The 24,586-nt window shown below is 43.8% G+C and overlaps 1 protein-coding gene across 1 annotated transcript; it reads left to right on the top strand.

Moving 5' to 3' along the window:
* The first annotated feature begins 21,186 nt into the window (after window positions 1-21,186).
* On the top strand, window positions 21,187-24,365 carry LOC124684569 (probable receptor-like protein kinase At1g80640). The gene is made up of 10 exons (XM_047218850.1): window positions 21,187-21,483; window positions 22,001-22,162; window positions 22,249-22,496; window positions 22,580-22,712; window positions 22,814-22,877; window positions 22,985-23,081; window positions 23,181-23,283; window positions 23,395-23,513; window positions 23,707-23,796; window positions 23,885-24,365. The coding sequence occupies exons 1-10, from the start codon at window positions 21,285-21,287 to the stop codon at window positions 24,044-24,046; spliced, it is 1,377 nt and encodes a 458-aa protein (XP_047074806.1). The 5' UTR covers window positions 21,187-21,284; the 3' UTR covers window positions 24,047-24,365.
* Window positions 24,366-24,586: the final 221 nt, after the last annotated feature.

The following is a 24,586-nucleotide window of genomic DNA, read 5'->3' on the forward strand; positions in this document are numbered from 1 at the left end:
AGGCGGCATGGAGGTACCCCATTGTGACACTTGGTCAAAACATGTGCATTGCAAAGATCCGGTAGTCCAAGTTAATTAGGACAAGGTGCGGGCACTATTAGTATACTATGCATGAGACTTGCAACTTGTAAGATATAATGTACATAACTCATATGCTTTATTACTACAACTTGCAAATTGTTTCATGTTTTCAAAATAAAAGCTCTAGCACAAATATAGCAATCGATGCTTTCCTCTTTGAAGGACCATTCTCTTTACTTTTATGTTGAGTCAGTTCACCTATCTCTCTCCACCTCAAGAAGCAAACACTTGTGTGAACCGTGCATTGATTCCTACATACTTGCATATTGTACTTGTTATATTACTCTGTGTTGACTATTATCCATGAGATATACATGTTACAAGTTGAAAGCAACCGCTGAAACTTAATCTTCCTTTGTGTTGCTTCAATACCTTTACTTTGATTTATTTCTTTATGAGTTAACTCTTATGCAAGACTTATTAATACTTGTCTTGAAGTACTATTCATGAAAAGTCTTTGCTATATGATTCACCTGTTTACTCATGTCATCACCATTGTTTTTGATCGCTGCATCCACTACATATGTTTACAAATAGTATGATCAAGGTTATGATGGCATATCACTTCGAAATTATCTTTGTTATCGTTTTACCCGCTCGGGACGAGCAGTAACTAAGCTTGGGGATGCTGATACGTCTCCGACGTATCGATAATTTCTTATGTTCTATGCCATATTATTGATGATACCTACATGTTTTATGCACACTTTATGTCATATTCGTGCATTTTCCGGAACTAACCTATTAACAAGATGCCGAAGTGCCGGTTCTCGTTTTCGCTGTTTTTGGTTTCAGAAATCCTAGTAACGAAATATTCTCGGAATTGGACGAAACGAAGACCCGTGTGCCTATTTTTCCACGGAGCTTCCGAAGACCGAAGAACACACGAAGTGGGGCCACGAGGTGGCGACACCACAAGGCGGCGCGGCCCGGGGGGGCCCGCGCCGCCCTATGGTGTGGCCCCTCGTCCGGCCCCCGACTCTGCCCTTCCGCCTACTTAAAGCCTCCGTCGCGAAACCCCCGATGCGAAAAACCACGATACGGAAAACCTTACCGAGACGCCGCCGCCGCCGATCCCATCTCGGGGGATTCCGGAGATCTCCTCCGGCACCCTGCCGGAGAGGGGATTCATCTCCCGGAGGACTCTACACCGCCATGGTCGCCTCCGGAGTGATGAGTGAGTAGTTCACCCCTGGACTATGGGTCCATAGCAGTAGCTAGATGGTTGTCTTCTCCTCATTGTGCTTCATTGTTGGATCTTGTGAGCTGCCTAACATGATCAAGATCATCTATCCGTAATTCTATATGTTGTGTTTGTCGGGATCCGATGGATAGAGAATACCATGTCATGTTAATTATCAAGTTATTATACATGTGTTGTTTATGATCTTGCATGCTCTCCGTTACTAGTAGAGGCTCGGCCAAGTTTTTACTTTTAACTCCAAGAGGGAGTACTTATGCTCGATAGTGGGTTCATGCCTCGCATTGACACACGGGACGATGACGAAAGTTCTAAGGTTGTGTTGTGCTCGTTGCCACTAGGGATAAAACATTGGCGCTATGTCCGAGGATGTAGTTGTTGATTACATTACGCACCATACTTAATGCAATTGTCTCGTTGTTTAGCAACTTAATACTGGAGGGGGTTCGGATGATAACCTCGAAGGTGGACTTTTTAGGCATAGATGCGGTTGGATGGCGGTCTATGTACTTTGTCGTAATGCCCAATTAAATCTCACTATACTTATCATGTCATGTATGTGCATTGTTATGCCCTCTCTATTTGTCAATTGCCCGACTGTAATTTGTTCACCCAACATGCTTTTATCTTATGGGAGAGACACCTCTAGTGAACTGTGGACCCCGGTCCATTCTTTAATCCTGAAATACAAATCTGCTGCAATACTTGTTTTACTATTTTCTCTGCAAACAATCATCTTCCACACAATACGGTTAATCCTTTGTTACAGCAAGCCGGTGAGATTGACAACCTCACCGTTTCGTTGGGGCAAAGTACTTTGGTTGTGTTGTGCAGGTTCCACGTTGGCGCCGGAATCCCTGGTGTTGCGCCGCACTACATCCCGCCGCCATCAACCTTCAACGTGCTTCTTGGCTCCTCCTGGTTCGATAAACCTTGGTTTCTTTCTGAGGGAAAACTTGCTGCTGTGCGCATCATACCTTCCTCTTGGGGTTGCCCAACGAACGTGTGAAATACACGCCATCAAGCTCTTTTTCTAGCGCCGTTGCCGGGGAGATCAAGACACGCTGCAAGGGGAGTCTCCACTTCTCAATCTCTTTACTTTGTTTTTGTCTTGCTTTATTTTATTTACTACTTTGTTTGCTGCACTAAATCAAAATACAAAAAAATTAGTTGCTAGTTTTACTTTATTTGCTATCTTGTTTGCTATATCAAAAACACAAAAAAATTAGTTACTTGTTTTACTTTACTTAATATCATGCATGTTTTTATTTCACTAGTTAAGCATAATGGAAAACAACAAAAATATGAGAGATCTTTATGAACTTTATCTTGAATTAGGACATGATGTGTTTGAAGAGAGAATTAGAAAACCCATGGAACTTTATATGCATGCTAATGGGAATGTTATTACTATGGATGCTTTGAACACCATTGTTGCTAATGCTATGGAAAATTCTAAGCTTGGGGAAGCTGGCTCTGATGAGCATGATCTTTTTAGTCCCCCAAGCATTGAGGAGAAAATTTTCTTTTATGATTACAATGTGCCTCCTATATATGATGATAGCCACTTTGCCGAATTTGCTCCCACTACAACTAATAAAATTGATTATGCTTACGTGGAGAGTAGTAACTTTATGCATGAGACTCATGATAAGAATGCTTTATGTGATAGTTACATTGTTGAGTTTGCTCATGATGCTACTGAAAATTATTATGAGAGAGGAAAATATGGTTGTAGAAATTTTCATGTTACTAAAACACCTCTCTATGTGCTGAAATTTTTGAAGCTACACTTGTTTTATCTTCCTATGCTTGTTACTTTGCTCTTCATGAACTTGTTTATTTACAAGATTCCTATGCATAGGAAGCATTTTAGACTTAAATGTGTTTTGAATTTGCCTCTTGATGCTCTCTTTTGCTTCAAATACTATTTCTTGCGAGTGCATCATTAAAACTGCCGAGCCCATCTTAATGGCTATAAAGAAAGAACTTCTTGGGAGATAACCCATGTGTTATTTTGCTACAGTATTTTTGTTTTATATTTGTGTCTTGGAAGTTGTTTACTACTGTAGCAACCTCTCCTGATCTTAGTTTTATGTTTTGTTGTGCCAAGTAAAGTCTTTGATAGAAAAGTAAGTACTAGATTTGGATTACTGCGCAGTTCCAGAATTCTTTGCTGTCACGAATCTGGGTCTATCTCCCTGTAGGTGGCTCAGAAAATTACGCCAATTTACAAGCATGATCCTCAGATATGTACGCAACTTTCATTCAATTTGAGCATTTTCGTTTGAGCAAGTCTGGTGGCCTAATAAAATCCATCTTTACGGATCTGTTCTGTTTTGACAGATTCTGTCTTTTATTTCGCATTGCCTCTTTTGCTATGTTGGATGAGTTTCTTTGATCCATTAATGTCCAGTAGCTTTATGCAATGTCCGAAGTGTTAAGAATGATTGTGTTACCTCTGAACATGTGAATTTGTATTATGCACTAACCCTCTAATGAGTTGTTTCGAGTTTGGTGTGGAGGAAGTTTTCAAGGGTCAAGAGAGGAGTATGATGCAATATGATCAAGGAGAGTGAAAGCTCTAAGCTTGGGGATGCCCCGGTGGTTCACCCCTGCATATATTAAGAAGACTCAAGCGTCTAAGCTTGGGGATGCCCAAGGCATCCCCTTCTTCATCGACAACATTATCAGAGTTCCTCCCCCGAAACTATATTTTTATTCGGCCACATCTTATGTACTTTGCTTGGAGCGTCGGTTTGTTTTTGTTTTTGTTTTGTTTGAATAAAATGGATCCTAGCATTCACTTTATGGGAGAGAGACACGCTCCGCTGTTGCATATGGACAAATATGTCCTTAGGCTCTACTCATAGTATTCATGGCGAAGTTTCATCTTCGTTAAATTGTTATATGGTTGGAATTGGAAAATGATACATGTAGTAAATTGCTATAATGTCTTGGATAATTTGATACTTGGCAATTGTTGTGCTCATGTTTAAGCTCTTGCATCATATACTTTACACCCATTAATGAAGAAATACTTAGAGCTTGCTAATTTGGTTTGCATATTTGGTTTCTCTAGAGTCTAGATAACATCTAGTATTGAGTTTTGAACAACAAGGAAGACGGTATGGAGTCTTATAATGTTTACCATATGTCTTTTATGTGAGTTTTGCTGTACCGTTCATCCTTGTGTTTGTTTCAAATAACCTTGCTAGCCTAAACTTTGTATCGAGAGGGAATACTTCTCATGCATCCCAAATACTTGAGCCAACCACTATGCCATTTGTGTCCACCATACCTACCTACTACATGGTATTTATCCGCCATTCCAAAGTAAATTGCTTGAGTGCTACCTTTAAAATTCCATCATTCACCTTTGCAATATATAGCTCATGGGACAAATAGCTTAAAAACTATTGTGGTATTGAATATGTACTTATGCACTTTATCTCTTATTAAGTTGCTTGTTGAGCGATAACCATGTTTCTGGGGACGCCATCAACTATTCTTTGTTGGATATCATGTGAGTTGCTATGCATGTCCCGGAGGACTCTACACCGCCATGGTCGCCTCCGGAGTGATGAGTGAGTAGTTCACCCCTGGACTATGGGTCCATAGCAGTAGCTAGATGGTTGTCTTCTCCTCATTGTGCTTCATTGTTGGATCTTGTGAGCTGCCTAACATGATCAAGATCATCTATCCGTAATTCTATATGTTGTGTTTGTCGGGATCCGATGGATAGAGAATACCATGTCATGTTAATTATCAAGTTATTATACATGTGTTGTTTATGATCTTGCATGCTCTCCGTTACTAGTAGAGGCTCGGCCAAGTTTTTTACTTTTAACTCCAAGAGGGAGTACTTATGCTCGATAGTGGGTTCATGCCCGCATTGACACCGGGACAAGTGACAGAAAGTTCTAAGGTTGTGTTGTCTTCGTTGCCACTAGGGATAAAACATTGGCGCTATGTCCGAGGATGTAGTTGTTGATTACATTACGCACCATACTTAATGCAATTGTCTCGTTGTTTAGCAACTTAATACTGGAGGGGTTCGGATGATAACCTGAAGGTGGACTTTTTAGGCATAGATGCAGTTGGATGGCGGTCTATGTACTTTGTCGTAATGCCCAATTAAATCTCACTATACTTATAATGTCATGTATGTGCATTGTTATGCCCTCTCTATTTGTCAATTGCCCGACTGTAATTTGTTCACCCAACATGCTTTTATCTTATGGGAGAGACACCTCTAGTGAACTGTGGACCCCGGTCCATTCTTTAATACTTGAAATACAAATCTGCTGCAATACTTGTTTTACTATTTTCTCTCGCAAACAATCATCTTCCACACAATACGGTTAATCCTTTGTTACAGCAAGCCGGTGAGATTGACAACCTCACTGTTTCGTTGGGGCAAAGTACTTTGGTTGTGTTGTGCGGGTTCCACGTTGGCGCCGGAATCCCCGGTGTTGCGCCGCACTACATCCCGCCGCCTTCAACCTTCAACGTGCTTCTTGGCTCCTCCTGGTTCGATAAACCTTGGTTTCTTTCTGAGGGAAAACTTGCTGCTGTGCGCATCATACCTTCCTCTTGGGGTTGCCCAACGAACGTGTGAAATACACGCCATCAAAGCCTATCAGCCGTCCACAATCTGCCTTGCATGGAGAACCAGAGGTGCAATTTGTGAACCAGCGGAGCTCTAGCCTTCCACAGATCAGCCGCCATAGGCACACGCACACACACGAGTATACGTAGTGCTATACACACGCACGCACGCACGACTGATAGCCCAACCTCTCCAAGCGTCTCGTCGTTTGTCCATTGGAGGGGAAATAGCGGCCGAAGTTGAGTGGGGCCCACGAAAATTTCACAAAGCCTTTCACATTTTAAATCAAACCATTGATTTTTTTTTAATTTGCACCAAAGAGCCCCCAATTAAACCTTTTGCCTCCTCTTAAAATTTATATTCCAGGTCCGCCTTGACTCACACGTGCTAGTATTTGTGCTGCTAGTATATGGTTAGTTATTAGTTGGTCCATGTTCACGACGAATGTCACGAGAAAGGGCAGAAAAAAAGCGTGGTCCATTTTCAACCACATTCATCGGTTCTTTGATGTCTGGCAGGTGGGGCCCCACCCGGCATTGCGCAATTGATTCTCTGGATGGGCGCAGGGGCAGATGGGAGTCGATTGGATTGTGTCTAGGCTCCGGGTCCGGAGATATGATAAGGCGCGTGCTTGGCGTCGGCCGACCGATCCCGCGCTCCGGATCGGTCGCGCGACCACCGTCCGTTTGCTGCATCTAATGGATGAGAATCGATCCTCTCACACGTCGCTTTCAATGCTGCTTTGCGTCAGGTACCGATTCAATACAGTGGAGGGTTGCGTGTGTTGTCGTTCCGGAGCCCGCCATCTGTATGTGCACAGCGCATGCACTGTGACTTTCTCATGCTAGTGTCTTGCCGCATACTAAAAAAAAGTCCTACAGCTTCTAGGTGCTACTCACAGTGCCTCGTACACGCTAGCTATTCCAGATAGCTAGTCGGTTCAAGCCATGCCACTAAAAAATATTCAATGGTATTATTTCATTACCGTACTATACAAGATATGATATGCCGAAATATAAATTTAAATTCACCAATAGAAGAGAAGAATTGAGATTGTACAAACAAAATCAACAAAATTAAACCTTGTAATATGAATACAACATATTGTGCGCGCACTTGAGAAACCTAAAAATCCGTGAAAAACACAAACTTGTATCAAGCGTCCAAAAAATCTTATAACATCTTGCACATGCTTTAACAACAATATTAATGTGAGTTTATTACAATTTTAAAAACATATATACCATCAAAAAATCTGAAAAAATAATGTTGTATTAAATGCCCAAAAACTTAAAACATGTTTTATGTCCTTTACAACAAAATTCATACGAGTTTGTTTAAGTTTTAAAGCATGTATACAACATTGAAAAATCTGAGGAAACAAACTTGTATCGAATGCCCCAAAAGATTACCACATCTGACATAGGCTTCCACAACAAAATTTATACGAGTTTGTTACACTTTTAAAGCATGTATACAACATCAAAAAAAATCCGAGAAAAACAAATTTCTATCAAACGTCCAAAACACCTTACAACATCTTGCATGTGCTTTCACAACAAAATTCATACGGATTTGTTACAATTTTAAAGCATGTATACAACATCGAAAAATTTGAGAAAAATAAACTTGTATCAAATGTCCAAAACACCTTACAACATCATGAATGTGCTTTTACAACAAAACTCATACGAGTTTCTTACAATTTTAAAGCATGTATATAACATCGAAAAATCCGAGAAAACCCAAGTTGTATCAAACATCCAAAACACCATACAACACCCCGCATGTGATTTCACAACAAAATTCATATGGGTTTGTTACAATTTTAAAGCATGTATGCTACACCAAAAAATCCGAGAAAAACAAACTTGTATCAAATGTCCAAAACACCTTACAACATCTCGCATGTGCTTTCACAATAAAAAAACATACGATTTTATTATAATTTTAAATCATGTATACAACATTGACATATTCAAGAGAACACATACTTTTAGGAGACACCACTAAAGCCCTACATCCTCTCATCGTGTGCGTTAACAACTAAATGTATACAAGTTTGCATCATATCGAGTGAACAAATGTGACATAAAAATAAGAGAACAAAAACCTAGGCTTGGGTTGAAGCGAAGAACTCGCTGGATCGAGGATCGCCGATGACAAATCCAAGTCGCTAGAGCCTCTTCACTTTCCGACTACAACATTTTTTTTAGCATACAACAAGAGTCATCGGCATGCCAAAATTAAAAAATACTATATAACATAAAAATCAAATTTACTGGCGATTTTTAGCACCCAGTAGAAAAATAGAATACCATAAATAGGTAAGTGTCACAACATTGTTGCTTTAGCTACCAGCTTAGTAGTAGTAGGCTACCGTGAGTAGTAGCTAAATGTAGTACTACTCCGGTCGTGGGTCCATCCCATGTGAGAGCGTTGCAAGAGAAAATAAGGTGGGCCAGAACAGATGTGTCGAGGTTGGTCGGATGAGCAAGGACCAGGGAAGCTAGCTACTAGGTGCACCATGCATGCAGGCCCGTGGCAGAGTAAAATAGACGCGCAGGTGAGTGTGAACGCAACGTGAGCGCGCGCGAGTGAGAGCAACCGATCGGGCGACGCAATCGGTCGCCCGACTAGAAGCATTTCCCATATGATAATGCGGGCGGCTGATGGCGCATTCCTCTCGTGTGCCCGCATTGTTCCTCGCCTGATTTGTTACTAAAATTATTTCTTTCTTTTACACTAGCTTTATTTACAGCATCTCCAACGGATACCGCAAAACGCGGAACTGCAAAGCTCAGATACGGTAGAATGCATGTAGTTTTGCGCTGCGGAAATTATCTCGGGAAAATAGATGTTGCAAAAGCGTACTGCAAATGTAAAAACAAAAAAATTATCCACGCCAGATTTTCAAAACGACTTCATTTGAGCTCATCCATAATTTATATAATTAAACGACCTAAGAGCATCTCCAACATAAGCTCCAAAAATCGGCGCGCTATAAGTCGTTTACAACGCGCTGTAAACCGATACCGCGCGTTGGTGTGAAAGTCACCCCGCCGGAAGCGCCATTTTGCCGCGCGTGCTCGGGCGGCAAAAGTGCTCCTCCGCTGGAAGCGCCATTATGCAGCGCGTTGCTTCGTTTTTGTTCGAAATATAAATCAAACAAAACAAATAAAACACGAAAAATTACGAAATATATTAAAAGTTTGACATTTGAAACTACACTCGGCCATTTGAAACTACACTTCTATAGTCTACTCCGACTCCGAGTTCCAGTCGTAGTCCGAGGAGCTCGGAGTTGTCTCCGACACCGGCGTTGAAGTCCACTCGAAGGACGAGGAGGAGAGGATGATGGTGGATGGCCCTGCGCCGTTTTTCTTCTTCACCTCCTTCCTCGCCGCCTTCCTCGCCGCGGACTCCGCACGACGCTTGTCGCGGCTCGCCTTCTTCTTCGCCTTCGCCGCCGCCTTGTCCTCCTCCTTCTGCGCGTAGAATGCTTCGGTGGCGGCGACATCTTCCGAAAATTTCCGCGCCCACTCGAGGCGGAGGGCCTCGTCGCGCTCGGCGATGAGTAGCCGCTGTTCCAGCTCCCGGCGGTGGCGCTGCTGCTCGCGCGTGATAACCTGCGGCGGCGGTGCCAGCTGCTCCGCCTGCTCTCGCGTCCATACGTCATGAAAGTTCATGGTCCGGCGGGAGCGGCCGAGGCGCCAGGCGACGGCGTCATACGCCCGCGCCGCCTCGTGCGCCGTGTCGAACGAGCCAACGCGAATCCGCTCCTCGCCGGAACGGATTTCCGCGTCGAAGCGGCCGCTCGGCCGCGCACGAACGCCGTGGTAGCCGGAGGTGGGGCGGCGGCGCGGAGGCATCTTCGCACGGAGGCGGAGCGGTCGACGGCGGAGTCGCGCGGAGGCGGAACGGTCGGAGGTGGAACGGCGGCGGGAGAGAGAGAGGCGGGGAGAGAGACGGACGCGTGGAAGATTCGGCGGTTGGCCGCGTTCGCGCGTGGCCAGTTTATAGCGCGCGCGGCAAGTTTTCCGCGCGGGATGGCGCGAAAGCTCGCGGGCGGAAAAAATTATAGCGCGCGCGTCTTTTTCCCGCCTCCGCTGGAGCTTCGCGCGAGCGCCCGCGCGCGGCAAACTAGCGATTTTTTGGCCGCGCGTGGCTTTTACAGCGCCTGTTGGAGATGCTCTAACAAGGGAACTAGATCATATACTAGTTCCTAAACCCTAAGTTAAGCTAGCCCAGGTACTTCATCGGGACTTGGCGGTGGTTGAGCAGCGCTTCACAAGTAACCGTCATAGTACCCCTCAAAAAAAAAAGTAACCGTCATAGTAGTCTACGATGACCAAGCCACGGTGCCACATCTCAAAAGCAATGGAGGCCTTCCGTGCCTCCTCCATCCTCCACTGATCCTCCTCGGCCTTGTCGCAGCGGCGCTTGGCGTGCTCCCACACGTCGGAGAGGACAATGGTAAGGGAGCGGCGACGCGAAATGTGCAGCTAGCGATGCTCCCGCTCCGCGTCGGTGAGCATTGCATTGTCTTCGTCAGAGTCGTCCGACGGGGACATTGGCGTCTCACCGACAAAGAGTCATCGGTGTGCGATGAAAAAACACGACCGCCACACGAAAAATTGGACGATGTCATCACGTAGGCTGGTAGACTGGGCCTTCGCTCGCTCGAGTCCGGCGGAGATTTTGCCGTGGTTGACCTGAATCGGCCGGAATCGATGGCGGAGAGGCGGTCGTAGAAAGGGGCGGGGTGAAACATCGATGCGGTTTACAACATTTCACCCCGAAATCGGCACATGAAGTGGTTGCGGAACTCGATTTAGGGTTCTGCGCAATATTATTTCCAGGTCGGCCGGGGTCTTACGAGGTATTTGTGTCGTTTAGTTGCCAAAACCGAAAAAATTGTGGGCCAGATCCTTTTGTGGAGTCTGCTAGAGATGCCCATTCAACTGTATGTTGTCGAAGCTGAAGAAACTCCTTTTAAGTGTAGTTAAGCCCACATGTCTGCTTCATTGTTGGTTGAAAGCAAAAGATGTCGCCTACATGGGGTTTTGAATAGACGTTTGAAAAAATAATTACGAATTTGTCTTGTAAGAATGCAGAATTAAACCAGTGTTTATTTTTTAAACACAAAATCTAAATAAGCTAGGATCAACTAAGTGTACCACCAATAACGAGAACTAAGCAAGAGAGACACAAGATATATGTAACACAAGTGGTAAGCAAGATATAAGTACTTCAAGCTCGATAACTATTATAATAAAACTAAACTCGGACATAGAGATAACCGAGGCACGCAGAGACGAAGATGAATTCCAGTGTTCCCTCACACAAAGTGAGGTACGTCACGATAGAGAGATGCGGGTTAGCACAAAGGTCTCACAAAAACCACGAAGGCTCACCTTCTTCTCCAAGCTAATTCCACGAAGGACAAAAGCCCTTTCATTATGGATAGTTTTTCCTCCAGTCCGAAGATGGCATGCTCTACAACCAATTCACAAGCTCCACTAAGGAAAAGATTGGGCATCTTCACAATCTTCCACGGAGAGATCACCGACTAAGATGTCACCCTCCAAGATAAACAAGCCCACATTCTGTCACTCAAAAATATCATAATGAAGATCTCAACACTACGTAAGGATGCAAAACAAGAACACCAAAGGTATTCAAATCCTTCACACTCAAATCCCAACCAAGCAACAAGTGCTAGGGAGGAATTGCAGAGGAAGAACAATTGATGAAATCAACAAATGGCTCTAAGATCTAGATCCAATGGATTCCCCTCACACACAGGAGTGATTTATTGGTGGAGATTGTAGATTTAAATCTCCTCTTCCAAAGGCCTTAAACAGATGCAAGAATCATATGAGGCAATGGATAGGAAGCAAGCTTTTGAGGTTAAAAATGGTGTACAGAGAGAGAGAGAGAGCTAAGGAATGATTGATCGAACCTCCTAAAGGAGGAAGAAAGGCTTTACAATAGTCCAAGTAGAAAACTAGCCGTTTGAGCTAATTAGCGAAGGCATTCTGGTGGCAAGTTGGTGAACTGACCAACACATTGGTCAGTCCAGCGGTGCCGGCTCACCCGCCATCTGGCTGACCGGGGCGAAGTGACCAGCCGAAACCTTTCCAGGGAATCAGTCCGGTACCGGAACCTACACCGATTAGATCGGTGACCACCGGTTATGTCAATGGGAGTCCGAGACACAACTAGTAGGGTTTCGTGTCCGAAATCGGTGGCCACAAGCATAGGGGTCGGCCAGCGCCAGTCATTCCAGAGGTGAGGCCGGTCGCACTAATTGGTGTGCCAGTTTCGCGGAAACCATTCAAACGAATTTTGTTTCGAGAACTAAAAACTCTTAACATGTTGTTCCCGAAGTCCAATTAAGATGAAACCAACTTTGTTGGAAACATTAGGAACCAACAAAGGATATTTTTCCATGACTTTATAGGTGAAACCTCTTTACACGAACAACCGGTAAAAACATCCAAACTCTAAAACGCAATAGAAGATGCACACAGATTCTATTTTTGATGAACTTGGGCTTGTTGAGAAGCTAGTAACAATGTAACAATCTCAAGAACCTCACACATATAAACACCAAGAAGCAACAAGAATAAGGGGATGCATAGTATGTAAAGAATTGATCTCCCTACGATAATATGATCAAGTTACCCAACCAAAAGCACCTCTTAGTAGTGTGGCTATCTATCCTATAATTCGGTCTCTCAACAACCACCTCGAGACTAGTTAAAGGAAAAACTAGCAAGGCATACCTTTGCCTTGTGTATCCCGCTTGACCTTGATGATGATGATGATGCTTCATACTTCACTCAAGACAGAATGCTTCACTTGATCATTATTGCTTGGTGAAGACTCAACTGTGGCACCCCGTGCACCACTATGGGATAACATCATTAAAGCATGTCTTCACATGTCCATTATCACCAAATGGACGGCAAGTTGCAAGCATATGATCTTATCGATATGCTTATCTTGAAATTTCCCTTCTCAATCTTGATGACGATCACCACTTGATGTCATCCACGCTCGTGGGCTATATCATATCTTACTTTTGATGCATGCCTATGAAAAGATTGCTAACCCACATGGATAACTCAAATGAACATATATGATGGGTTAGTTCACAAAGCTTAATTGACAAAGCATACCATACCACAAGATCATATGAACCCATGTAGTACATTCTTTATACTTCATGTGCTGCCGACTGATACGTCTCCGACGTATCGATAATTTCTTATGATCCATACCACATTATTGATGATATCTACATGTTTTATACACATTATATGTCGTATTTATGCATTTTCCGGCACTAACCTATTAACGAGATGCCGAAGAGCCGCTTGCTCGTTTTCTCGCTGTTTTTGGTTTCGTAAATCCTACAAAGGAAATATTCTCGGAATTGGACGAAATCAACGCCCAGGGTCCTATTTTGCCACGAAGCTTCCAGAAGACCGAAGAGAAGACGAAGTGGGGCCACGGGGCGCTGCCACACTAGGGCGGCGCGGCCCAGGAGGGGCCCGCGCGGCCCTGGTGTGTGGGGCCCCCGTGACCCCTCCGACTCCGCCCTTCCGCCTACTTAAGGTCTTCGTCGCGAAACCCCCGCATGCGAGAGCCACGATACGGAAAACCTTACCGAGACGCCGCCGCCGCCAATCCCATCTCGGGGGATTCTGGAGATCACCTCCGGCACCCTGCCGGAGAGGGGAATCATCTCCCGGAGGACTCTTCACCGCCATGGTCGCCTCCGGAGTGATGAGTGAGTAGTTCACCCCCGGACTATGGGTCCATAGCGATAGCTAGATGGTTGTCTTCTCCTCATGTGCTTCATTGTCGGATCTTGTGAGCTGCCTAACATGATCAAGATCATCTATCCGTAATTCTATATGTTGTGTTTGTCGGGATCCGATGGATAGAGAATACTATGTTATGTTGATTATCAATCTATTACCTATGTGTTGTTTATGATCTTGCATGCTCTCCATTATTAGTAGAGGCTCTGGCCAAGTTTTTACTCTTAACTCCAAGAGGGAGTATTTATGCTCGATAGTGGGTTCATGCCTCCATTAAATCCGGGACAGTGACGAGAAAGTTCTAAGGTTGTGGATGTCTTGTTGCCACTAGGGATAAAACATTGATGCTATGTCCGAGGATGTAGTTATTGATTACATTACGCACCATACTTAATGCAATTGTCTGTTGTTTGCAACTTAATACTGGAAGGGGTTCGGATGATAACCTCAAGGTGGACTTTTTAGGCATAGATGCATGCTGGATAGCGGTCTATGTACTTTGTCGTAATGCCCAATTAAATCTCACAATACTTATCATATCATGTATGTGCATTGTCATGCCCTCTCTATTTGTCAATTGCCCGACGGTAATTTGTTCACCCAACATGCTATTTATCTTATGGGAGAGACACCTCTAGTGAACTGTGGACCCCGGTCCATTCTTTTACATCGAACACAATCTCGCAATACTTGTTCTACTGTTTTCTTGCAAACAATCATCATCCACACTATACATCTAATCCTTTGTTACAGCAAGCCGGTGAGATTGACAACCTCACTGTTCCGTTGGGGCAAAGTACTTTGGTTGTGTTGTGCAGGTTCCACGTTGGCGCCGGAATCCCTGGTGTTGCGCCGCACTACATCCCGCCGCCATCAACCTTCGACGTGCTTCTTGGCTCCTACTCGGTTCGATTAAACCTTGGTTTCTTACTCGAGGGAAACTTGCTACTCGTGCGCATCACACCTTCCTCTTGGGGTTCCCAACGGACGTGTCAACTACACGCATCAAGCAAATTTCTCGGCGCCGTTGCCGGGGAGATCAAGACACGCTGCAAGGGGAGTCTCCACAATCCAATCTCTTTACTTTGTTTTTGTCTTGCTTTATTTTATTTACTACTTTGTTTGCTGCATTATATCAAAACACAAAAAAAAATTAGTTGCTAGCTTTACTTTATTTACTGTCTTGCACTCTATATCAAAAACACAAAAAAATTAGTTACTTGCATTTACTTTACTTACTTCATCATGTTTCCTCCTAAGTTTATTCTTAAAGATGTACCGGTAGGGCGAGGGTCTATCCTCGGGAAAGATAATATAGAAGATTTTTTCACTCATATTAGTACGGTTGAAGATTTTGAAGATAGACACCTGGTAGAACTTGCTCCTACTTATGAAATTGCTGCCGCTTCTTTAGTACACATGTTAGAAGCTAGATTTGTTAACCTCAACCCCGTAATGCAGCATATGTTCCTTACACTAAGTGATATGGAAGAAGGAGAAAAGAAAGATTTTGTCCTAGAAACCCTTCTTAAAGAATTTGGTGATGTAGCAAGAGAAGCTAGAAAGGTCTTTACTAAATATAATATTCTTGGCTCTTATACAAACTTTGCTAGCACCCTTGAGAAGATGGAAAAAGATAGACAAAAGTACACTAATAAAGTTAATTATGAGGGGGATATTAAAACATCGATACCTTGCAAGCTCTTGGGAATGTGCGAGGCACTAGAAAAGAATTTTGATTGGATTGTTCCCGAAAATTTGTTTGATGAGAGTAGCAAGCCTAAGGGTAATGAAAAGGGAGCCTCCGAAACTTACATAGATAAGATACAATGCATAGTTGAGAAAACTCCAAACCCCGCTGTCAATGCATCATCTCTTGATAACACTTGATATACACTTTCTGCGCCTAGCTGAAAGGCGTTAAAGAAAAGCGCTTATGGGAGACAACCCATTTTTTTTTACTACAATACCTTTATTTTATATTTGAGTCTTGGAAGTTGTTTACTACTGTAGCAACCTCTCCTTATCTTAGTTTTGTGCATTGTTGTGCCAAGTAAAGTCGTTGATAGTAAGGTTCATACTAGATTTGGATTACTGCGCAAGTAATGCATTTCTTTGTCGTCACGAATTTCGACTCCGCCTCTCGTAGGTAGCTCAGAAAAATATGCCAATTTACGTGCGTGATCCTCAGATATTACGCAACTTTCATTCAATTTGGGAATTTTCATTTGAGCAAGTGTGGTGCCTCAATAAAATCCATCTTTACGGACTGTTCTGTTTTGACAGATTCTGCCTTTTATTTCGCATTGCCTCTTTTGCTATGATGGATGAATTTCTTTGTTCCATTAATGTCCAGTAGCTTTATGCAATGTCCGAAGTGTTAAGAATGATTGTGTCACCTCTCGAACATGTTAATTTTTATTATGCACTAACCCTCTAATGAGTTATTTCGAGTTTGGTGTGGAGGAAGTTTTCAAGGATCAAGAGAGGAGGATGATACAATATGATCAAGGAGAGTGTAAGCTCTAAGCTTGGGGATGCCCCGGTGGTTCACCCCTGCATATTTTAAGAAGACTCAAGCGTCTAAGCTTGGGGATGCCCAAGGCATCCCCTTCTTCATCGACAACATTATCAGGTTCCTCCCCTGAAACTATATTTTTATTCCATCACATCTTATGTGCTTTGCTTGGAGCGTCGGTTTGTTTTTGTTTTTGTTTTGTTTGAATAAAATGGATCCTAGCATTCATTGTGTGGGAGAGAGAGACACGCTCCGCTGATGCATATGGACAAATATGTCCTTAGGCTTTACTCATAGTATTCATGGCGAAGGTTGAATCTTCTTCGTTAAATTGTTATATGGTTGGAATTGGGAAATGCTACATGTAGTAATTCTAAAATGTCTTGAATAATTTGATACTTGGCAATTGTTGTGCTCATGTTTAAGCTCTTGCATCATATACTTTGCACCCATTAATGAAGAAACACCTAGAGCTTGCTAAATTTGGTTTGCATATTTGGTCTCTCTAAAGTCTAGATAATTTCTAGTATTGAGTTTTGAACAACAAGGAAGACGGTGTAGAGTCTTATAATGTTTACAATATGTCTTTTATGTGAGTTTTGCTGCACCGGTTCATCCTTGTGTTTGTTTCAAACAACCTTGCTAGCCTAAACCTTGTATCGAGAGGGAATACTTCTCATGCATCCAAAATCCTTGAGCCAACCACTATGCCATTTGTGTCCACCATACCTACCTACTACATGGTATTTCTCCGCCATTCCAAAGTAAATTGCTTGAGTGCTACCTTTAAAATTTCCATTCTTTACCTTTGCAATATATAGCTCATGGGACAAATAGCTTAAAAACTATTGTGGTATTGAATATGTACTTATGCACTTTATCTCTTATTAAGTTGCTTGTTGTGCGATAACCATGTTTTCTCGGGGACGCCATCAACTACTCTTTGTTGAATATCATGTGAGTTGCTATGCATGTCCGTCTTGTCTCGAAGTAAGGGAGATCTACCACTTTAATGGTTAGAGCATGCATATTGTTAGAGAAGAACATTGGGCCGCTAACTAAAGCCATGAATCATGGTGGAAGTTTCAGCTTTGGACATATATCCTCAATCTCATATGAGAACACTAATTGTTGCTACATGCTTATGCATTAAAGAGGAGTCCATTATCTCGTTGTCTATGTTGTCCCGGTATGAATGTCTAAGTTGAGAATAATCAAAAGCGAGAAATCCAAAATGCGAGCTTTCTCCTTAGACCTTTGTACAAGCGGCATGGAGGTACCCCTTTGTGACACTTGGTTAAAACATGTGTATTGCGATGATCCCGGTAGTCCAAGCTAATTAGGACAAGGTGCGGGCACTATTAGTATACTATGCATGAGGCTTGCAACTTGTAAGATATAATTTACATGATACATATGCTTTATTACTACCGTTGACAAAATTGTTTCATGTTTTCAAAACCAAAGCTCTAGCACAAATATAGCAATCAATGATTTCCTCTGCGAAGGACCTTTCTTTTACTTTTATGTTGAGTCAGTTCACCTATTTCTCTCCACCTCAAGAAGCAAACACTTGTGTGAATTGTGCATTGATTCCTACATACTTGCATATTGCACTTCTTATATTACTCTATGTTGACAATTATCCATGAGATATACATGTTACAAGTTGAAAGCAACCGCTGAAACTTAATCTTCTTTTGTGTTGCTTCAATACCTTTACTTTGATTTATTGCTTTATGAGTTAACTCTTATGCAAGACTTATTGATGCTTGTCTTTAAGTACTATTCATGAAAAGTCTTTACTTTATGATTCACTTGTTTACTCATGTCATTACCATTGTTTTGATCGCTGCATTCATTACATATGCTTACAATAGTATGATCAAGGTTATGATGGCATGTCACTCCGTAAATTATCTTTGTTATCGTTTACCTGCTCGGGACGAGCAGGAACTAAGCTTGGGGATGCTGATACGTCTCCAACGTATCGATAATTTCTTATGTTCCATGCCACATTATTGATGATATCAACATGTTTTATACACATTATATGTCGTATTTATGCATTTTCTGGCACTAACCTATTAACGAGATGCCGAAGAGCCAGCTTCGTTTTCTGCTGTTTTTGGTTTCGTAAATCCTACAAAGGAAATATTCTCGGAATTGGACGAAATCAACGCCCAGGGTCCTATTTTGCCACGAAGCTTCCAGAAGACCGAAGAGAAGACGAAGTGGGGCCACGGGGCGCCGCCACACTAGGGCGGCGCGGCCCAAGAGGGGCCCGCGCGGCCTTGCTGTGTGGGGCCCCCGTGACCCCTCCGACTCCGCCCTTCCGCCTACTTAAGGTCTTCGTTGCGAAACCCCTAGTACCGAGAGCCACGATACGGAAAACCTTACTGAGACGCCGCCGCCGCCAATCCCATCTCGGGGGATTCTGGATATCACCTCCGGCACCCTGCCGGAGAGGGAAATCATCCCCCGGAGGACTCTTCACCGCCATGGTCGCCTCCGGAGTGATGAGTGAGTAGTTCACCCCTGGACTATGGGTCCATAGCAGTAGCTAGATGGTTGTCTTCTCCTCATGTGCTTCATTGTCGGATCTTGTGAGCTGCCTAACATGATCAAGATCATCTATCCGTAATTCTATATGTTGTGTTTGTCGGGATCCGATGGATAGAGAATACTATGTTATGTTGATTATCAATCTATTACCTATGTGTTGTTTATGATCTTGCATGCTCTCCGTTATTAGTAGAGGCTCGGCCAAGTTTTTACTCTTAACTCCAAGAGGGAGTATTTATGCTCGATAGTGGATTCATGCCTCCATTAAATCTGGGACGATGACGGAAAGTTCTAAGGTTGTGGATGTGTTGTTGCCACTAGGGATAAAACATTGATGCTATGTCCGAGGATGTAGTTATTGATTACATTACGCACCATACTTAATGCAATTGTCTCGTTGTTTGCAACTTAATACTGGAAGGGGTTCGGATGATAACCTCGAAGGTGGACTTTTTAGGCATAGATGCATGTCGGATAGCGGTCTATGTACTTTGTCGTAATGCCCAATTAAATCTCACAATACTTATCATATCATGTATGTGCATTGTCATGCCCTCTCTATTTGTCAATTGCCCGACGGTAATTTGTTCACCCAACATGCTATTTATCTTATGGGAGAGACACCTCTAGTGAACTGTGGACCCCGGTCCATTCTTTTACATCGAACACAATCTGCAATACTTGTTCTACTGTTTTCTGCAAACAATCATCATCCACACTATACATCTAATCCTTTGTTACAGACAAGTCGGTGAGATTGACAACCTCACTCGTTTCGTTGGGTCAAAGTACTTTGGTTGTGTTGTGCGAGTTCCACGTTGGCGCCGGAATCCCTGGTGTTGCGCCGCACTACATCCCGCCGCCATCAACCTTCGACGTGCTTCTTGGCTCCTACTGGTTCGATTAAACTTTGGTTTCTTACTGAGTGAAACTTGCTACTGTGCGCATCACACCTTCCTCTTGGGGTTCCCAACGGACGTGTCAACTACACGCATCACCGACTTGAAACAAATCTTCTCTCTTAGTCTTGCTCAACCTTGTATCTCCGCATGGTCTATAATAACATCTTAAGGTACATAAAAGAACTCTTCATCTTATTGCATGCTCCAAACCTTGGTCAACCATAGCTCAACTCATGAGTCTATTATATGACACCGGCTTAGATCCATATCTTGGAATCAAACTCTCAGGATATTGATCATCCATTGATTAATACATAAGCTAGAGCATGGATAAATTGAGTTCCACACAAGAAGTCCATCTTCATTTCTTCTACTTGATCATATCATAGTCTTATCTTCAAATCGATGATTTTGATGCCAATACTCAAGGTATATCTTTATCCTCATGGCATCCATACTTGAATTTAACACATGTACTGCAAGAATTACCTATAAAATATTTCTTTCATGTAAATTCAATGAAAATATTAGACAATAAAGATTGTTATTAACTACCAAAACCAAACATAGGTGCAATCTACCATTGCACTACTTTTGTTTTTTCTTCACTCATTAGAGTATCTTCATCGGTGGCCCCTATATTGTGACCGGCAGCAACACTACCGGCCATGTTTTAGAGGGGGCGCCGATACATGTTCCATCCGAATAGGGTGCACCTTCCCACACCGGTCGAATCGGACACTATTGATGACGGTGGCAAGTAGCGGCGGAGGGGCAACACGGGTGGAAGCTAGGAAGGGTAGAAGTCGGTTGTGTGGCTGGATGGAGGGTCTGGAACGGACAAGTACTCGCGCAATGCAGACGCACAACATGTATGCTGGACCTCAAACCCATTTGGGATGAGGTTGCTCCAAAACGAACATATTCGTGGGACGTGATCTGTTTGCGAATTACCGTTGGGCATCGTCTCCATGGACAACGATGGACACAGGTTATCCATTTACGTGCCGCTGTTGAAGCGGGAGAATTTTGGGACGATGAGCCTCACGAGGAGGAGGAGACAAGACTTTTCTACCTGACCAACCTTGTTTGTTTCGTCTGCGTGCCCGCCTGACAGGTTCAAACAAGCAAACGCTTCCAAACAAAAAATAGACGGACATGTCCAAAACGACGAGATGATCGCAGTTGCAGCAGCTCAACTGGACAAGCTAGAAGCCAAGACCACGAGCCGCACAACGAAACAAGGAATTTCTCTGTCAACGCCATGGATTAGATCAGATGCACACCCTCACATCACATGATCTCTCTCTCTCTCTCGCTCTAGGTAAAACACTGCCCGTGAACCCTCTCTCTGCCGCGTGGGCCCACGCGGCAGCCCCGGTGTCCTCCGTGGCTCCGTCCGTGCGTCACCGTTTATAGTCTTTTTGGACTCCGTTTCTTTTTCTTCTCTTTTTCTTTTGGCAGTTCGGGTTCCCTCACTTCCATGCCGTCTCGCCGCAGAGGCGCCCTCCAGCTTTCTTGCCTCCCCCCACTCTTCTAGCGCAGGCAGAGGAGCCAAGGAGAGGTCGAGATGCCGGCGGCGCCGCCTCCATTGCCGCTCCTATCCATGTTCTTGCTGCTGCTGCTGCTGCTGTCTTGGTCCTCATCGGCGAATGGGAGGACCGCGGTTTCTTCTCCGGCGCCGTCGTCGGTGGCCGCCACGAGCGTGCCCGCTGCCGCCAGCAATGTGACCGCCGCCGCCTCTTCCTCTCCGGCACCTCCTCCCTTCGGTAGGTGACTGGCTGGCGCGCGCCGAGGGACTCCTCAGGCCCTGCATTTCTGCCTTCTTCATCTGAATTTTTTCGTATACCGTGTTCTTGCCTTTACTGTTCAGAGTTCCGTACGGGTTTACCGCCTATGCTGTTTCAGAGTATACCCCTCCCCTGCCAATTCACCTTTCAGAGCGTATTTGGGATCTGTGTGATTCTGTTTTGGCAAATATCAACGATTTGTGATGCGTCAGTGTTCTAGACGGGGGAATCTTCTTCTTCTTTTTTGTTGGATTTTTCTGGGATGATGATAAAATGCATTTCTGGATCTTACGGTTTTTTCAAAATCAAGGGGAGAGAAAGTCGTTCTCTAACGTTGCTGCGGAAATCTCGCCGCGAGTTTAATGCCATCAAACCTGTTCTTCCGTTACAGTTTATGATTTACAGTCCTCAAAATTAAAAATAAGATCCCTCCAAAGTTCAGGGACGTTCCCAATTTCCACTCACTGAGCGAGCTATCTGCCTCCCTGTGTTGCAGTGATCACAGTGGTCAGGCACCACCATTACCACCGCGAGCTGGTCGTCGCCACCGTCCTCGCCTCCGTCGCCACCGTCATGATCTTCCTCTCCACGCTCTACGCCTGGACCATGTGGCGGCGGTCTCGCCGGATCCCCCACGGCAAGGGCGCCCGAAGATCAGGTCCTGCCTCAGTTTTTAATTTCACCTCGTAATGTGTTTGGTGCTAACTACTAAGCCAGACCGTGTACCCACTTTACATTGTACAGACACCACAAGAGGGATCACACTTGTGCCAATCCTGAGCAAGTTCAGCACGGTGAAAATGAGCAAGAAGGGACTCGTGGCGATGATCGAGTACCCGTCGCTGGAGGCGGCGACGGGCAAATTCAACGAGGGCAATGTGCTCGGCGTCGGCGGGTTCGGCTGCGTCTACAAGGCGGCGTTCGACGGCGGCGCCACCGCGGCGGTGAAGAGGCTCGAGGGTGGCGGGCCGGACTGCGAGAAGGAGTTCGAGGTGATTGTTCGTCTGTTACTGTCCATGTCCATTGACTCCGGTGCTTGTGGTGGGTTAAATCTTTGGGCTGTGGTTGTTGGCAGAATGAGCTGGATTTGCTTGGCAGGATTCGGCACCCCAACATTGTGTCACTCCTGGGCTTCTGCGTCCATGGTGGCAATCACTACATTGTTTACGAGCTCATGGAAAAGGGATCATTGGAGACACAGCTGCATGGTATTGCTTTTCTATGATTGGCCCTGCCACTTATTGGCTGCAGCTCTTTCTTGAGATCTTCCAGATTGAGCTTTTCATAAGTGTCTTGTGATTGTCTTCAGGGCCTTCACATGGATCAGCTATGAGCTGGCACACTAGGATGAAGATTGCGCTCGACACAGCGAGGTTCTTATGACCCCTGCACTTTACTTCACACTAGGTGATGATTTTTTAAATTGAAGAGATGATGATTGACAGTCTATAATATACATTGGAAAACTCAAACTGGGCAGGGGACTAGAGTATCTTCATGAGCACTGCAATCCTCCAGTGATCCATAGGGATCTCAAATCATCCAATATACTTTTAGATTCAGACTTCAATGCTAAGGTAGACTCCTTCAACTTTTGATTAAGGTCAACTCATTTTTCATATTGACTGCAGGTAATAGAGTTGGGATTCACTTTTTTAATGTTCTCAATTGCACAGATAGCAGATTTTGGACTTGCAGTTACCGGTGGCAATCTCGACAAAGGGAACCTGAAGATTTCTGGGACCTTGGGATATGTAGCTCCTGAATATTTATTAGATGGTGCGGCCTCATTTTGTTCTAAATTTCTACTGCTATTTGTAGATAAAGCTTAACTGTCAACATAAAAATTCTACTTTCATCATGTGAATACTTAGCGACTATCGATTCCAGGGAAGTTGACTGAGAAGAGTGATGTATACGCATTTGGGGTAGTGCTTTTAGAGCTCCTGATGGGAAGGAAGCCTGTTGAGAAGATGTCACCGTCTCAGTGCCAATCAATTGTATCATGGGTAATCAGCATTTCTTGCTCTGAACTTACTAAAGCACTGAGTAATTATTCTTTCAATGTTTATGATCTGTTCCACTTTATTTTATAACAAAACAAGGAACAGTTTGATGTTTATCATCAGAGAAAACTATCCAGCAATCAGTTGCAATTTATCTGTCCAGTTATATTACTGACACGTTTATAATTACGTGCAGGCCATGCCTCAGCTAACCGACAGATCGAAGCTCCCCAACATAATTGACCCAGTGATCAAGGACACAATGGACCCAAAACACTTGTACCAAGTACTCATCCCCAACAAACTGCTAACATTCTCAAATTCAGATACATTTATCTTTCAACAGTTTATGCTGATCTTCCATGCATGTGCAGGTTGCGGCAGTAGCTGTTCTATGTGTGCAGCCCGAACCGAGTTACAGACCGCTGATAACAGATGTTCTCCACTCTCTTGTTCCTCTAGTGCCCTCGGAGCTCGGGGGAACACTTAGGGTTACAGAGCCACCTTCTCCAAGCCAAATGCATTGTCCTTCTTGAGATGTCATCCTACAAGTTTCATCGAAGCAGGGTGAATTATACTGTCCAATGTAGATTAGTGTTTATTGTGTAACTTATCTTGCCTGTACCTGCTGCTTGTCTGAGGATGGGATTTCCAACCTACTGATTTTGCTGGGTGAAAAGAGAGAATTCTGCTTTGGAGAGAATTGTCTCATATATCTTTTCATTGTACAAAGAAGTGAAGAAAGGAATTTTCTTTTCTTTGGATCTGGCACCATGCTGTACAGATCTGAATTTTCCAGACACTGTTATCTCAATAGCATTTGAGAAAGCTGTCATGTAGCTCTACAGAGATGTCAATAGTTCTGTTTACTGCACAAGAAATTTGATTATTGATTTCTGATAGGGATTGCAATAATTTCTCCCTAAAAGAGTTAATATCTAAAATAAAATGCAACAAGTGCAGATGTGCATGTTAGGTAGGAGAAAATAATTATGTGGTTGCATTATTTTGAACCGACTAAACATGAACGGAATGAAGCAACCAGCGATGTATAATTGCACAGGAACATGTCCATA

This window comes from Lolium rigidum, chromosome 1, assembly GCF_022539505.1.
Source record: "Lolium rigidum isolate FL_2022 chromosome 1, APGP_CSIRO_Lrig_0.1, whole genome shotgun sequence".
NCBI classification, from domain to species: Eukaryota; Viridiplantae; Streptophyta; class Magnoliopsida; order Poales; family Poaceae; genus Lolium; species Lolium rigidum.

Coding starts and splice junctions, on each gene's coding strand:
- LOC124684569 (XM_047218850.1), top strand. CDS start 21,285: ATGCCGGCGGCGCCGCCTCCATTGCCGCTCCTATCCATGTTCTTGCTG. Junction 23,284..23,394: donor TCCTGAATATTTATTAGATG/GTGCGGCCTCAT, acceptor TATCGATTCCAG/GGAAGTTGACTGAGAAGAGT. Junction 23,797..23,884: donor ACCCAAAACACTTGTACCAA/GTACTCATCCCC, acceptor ATGCATGTGCAG/GTTGCGGCAGTAGCTGTTCT.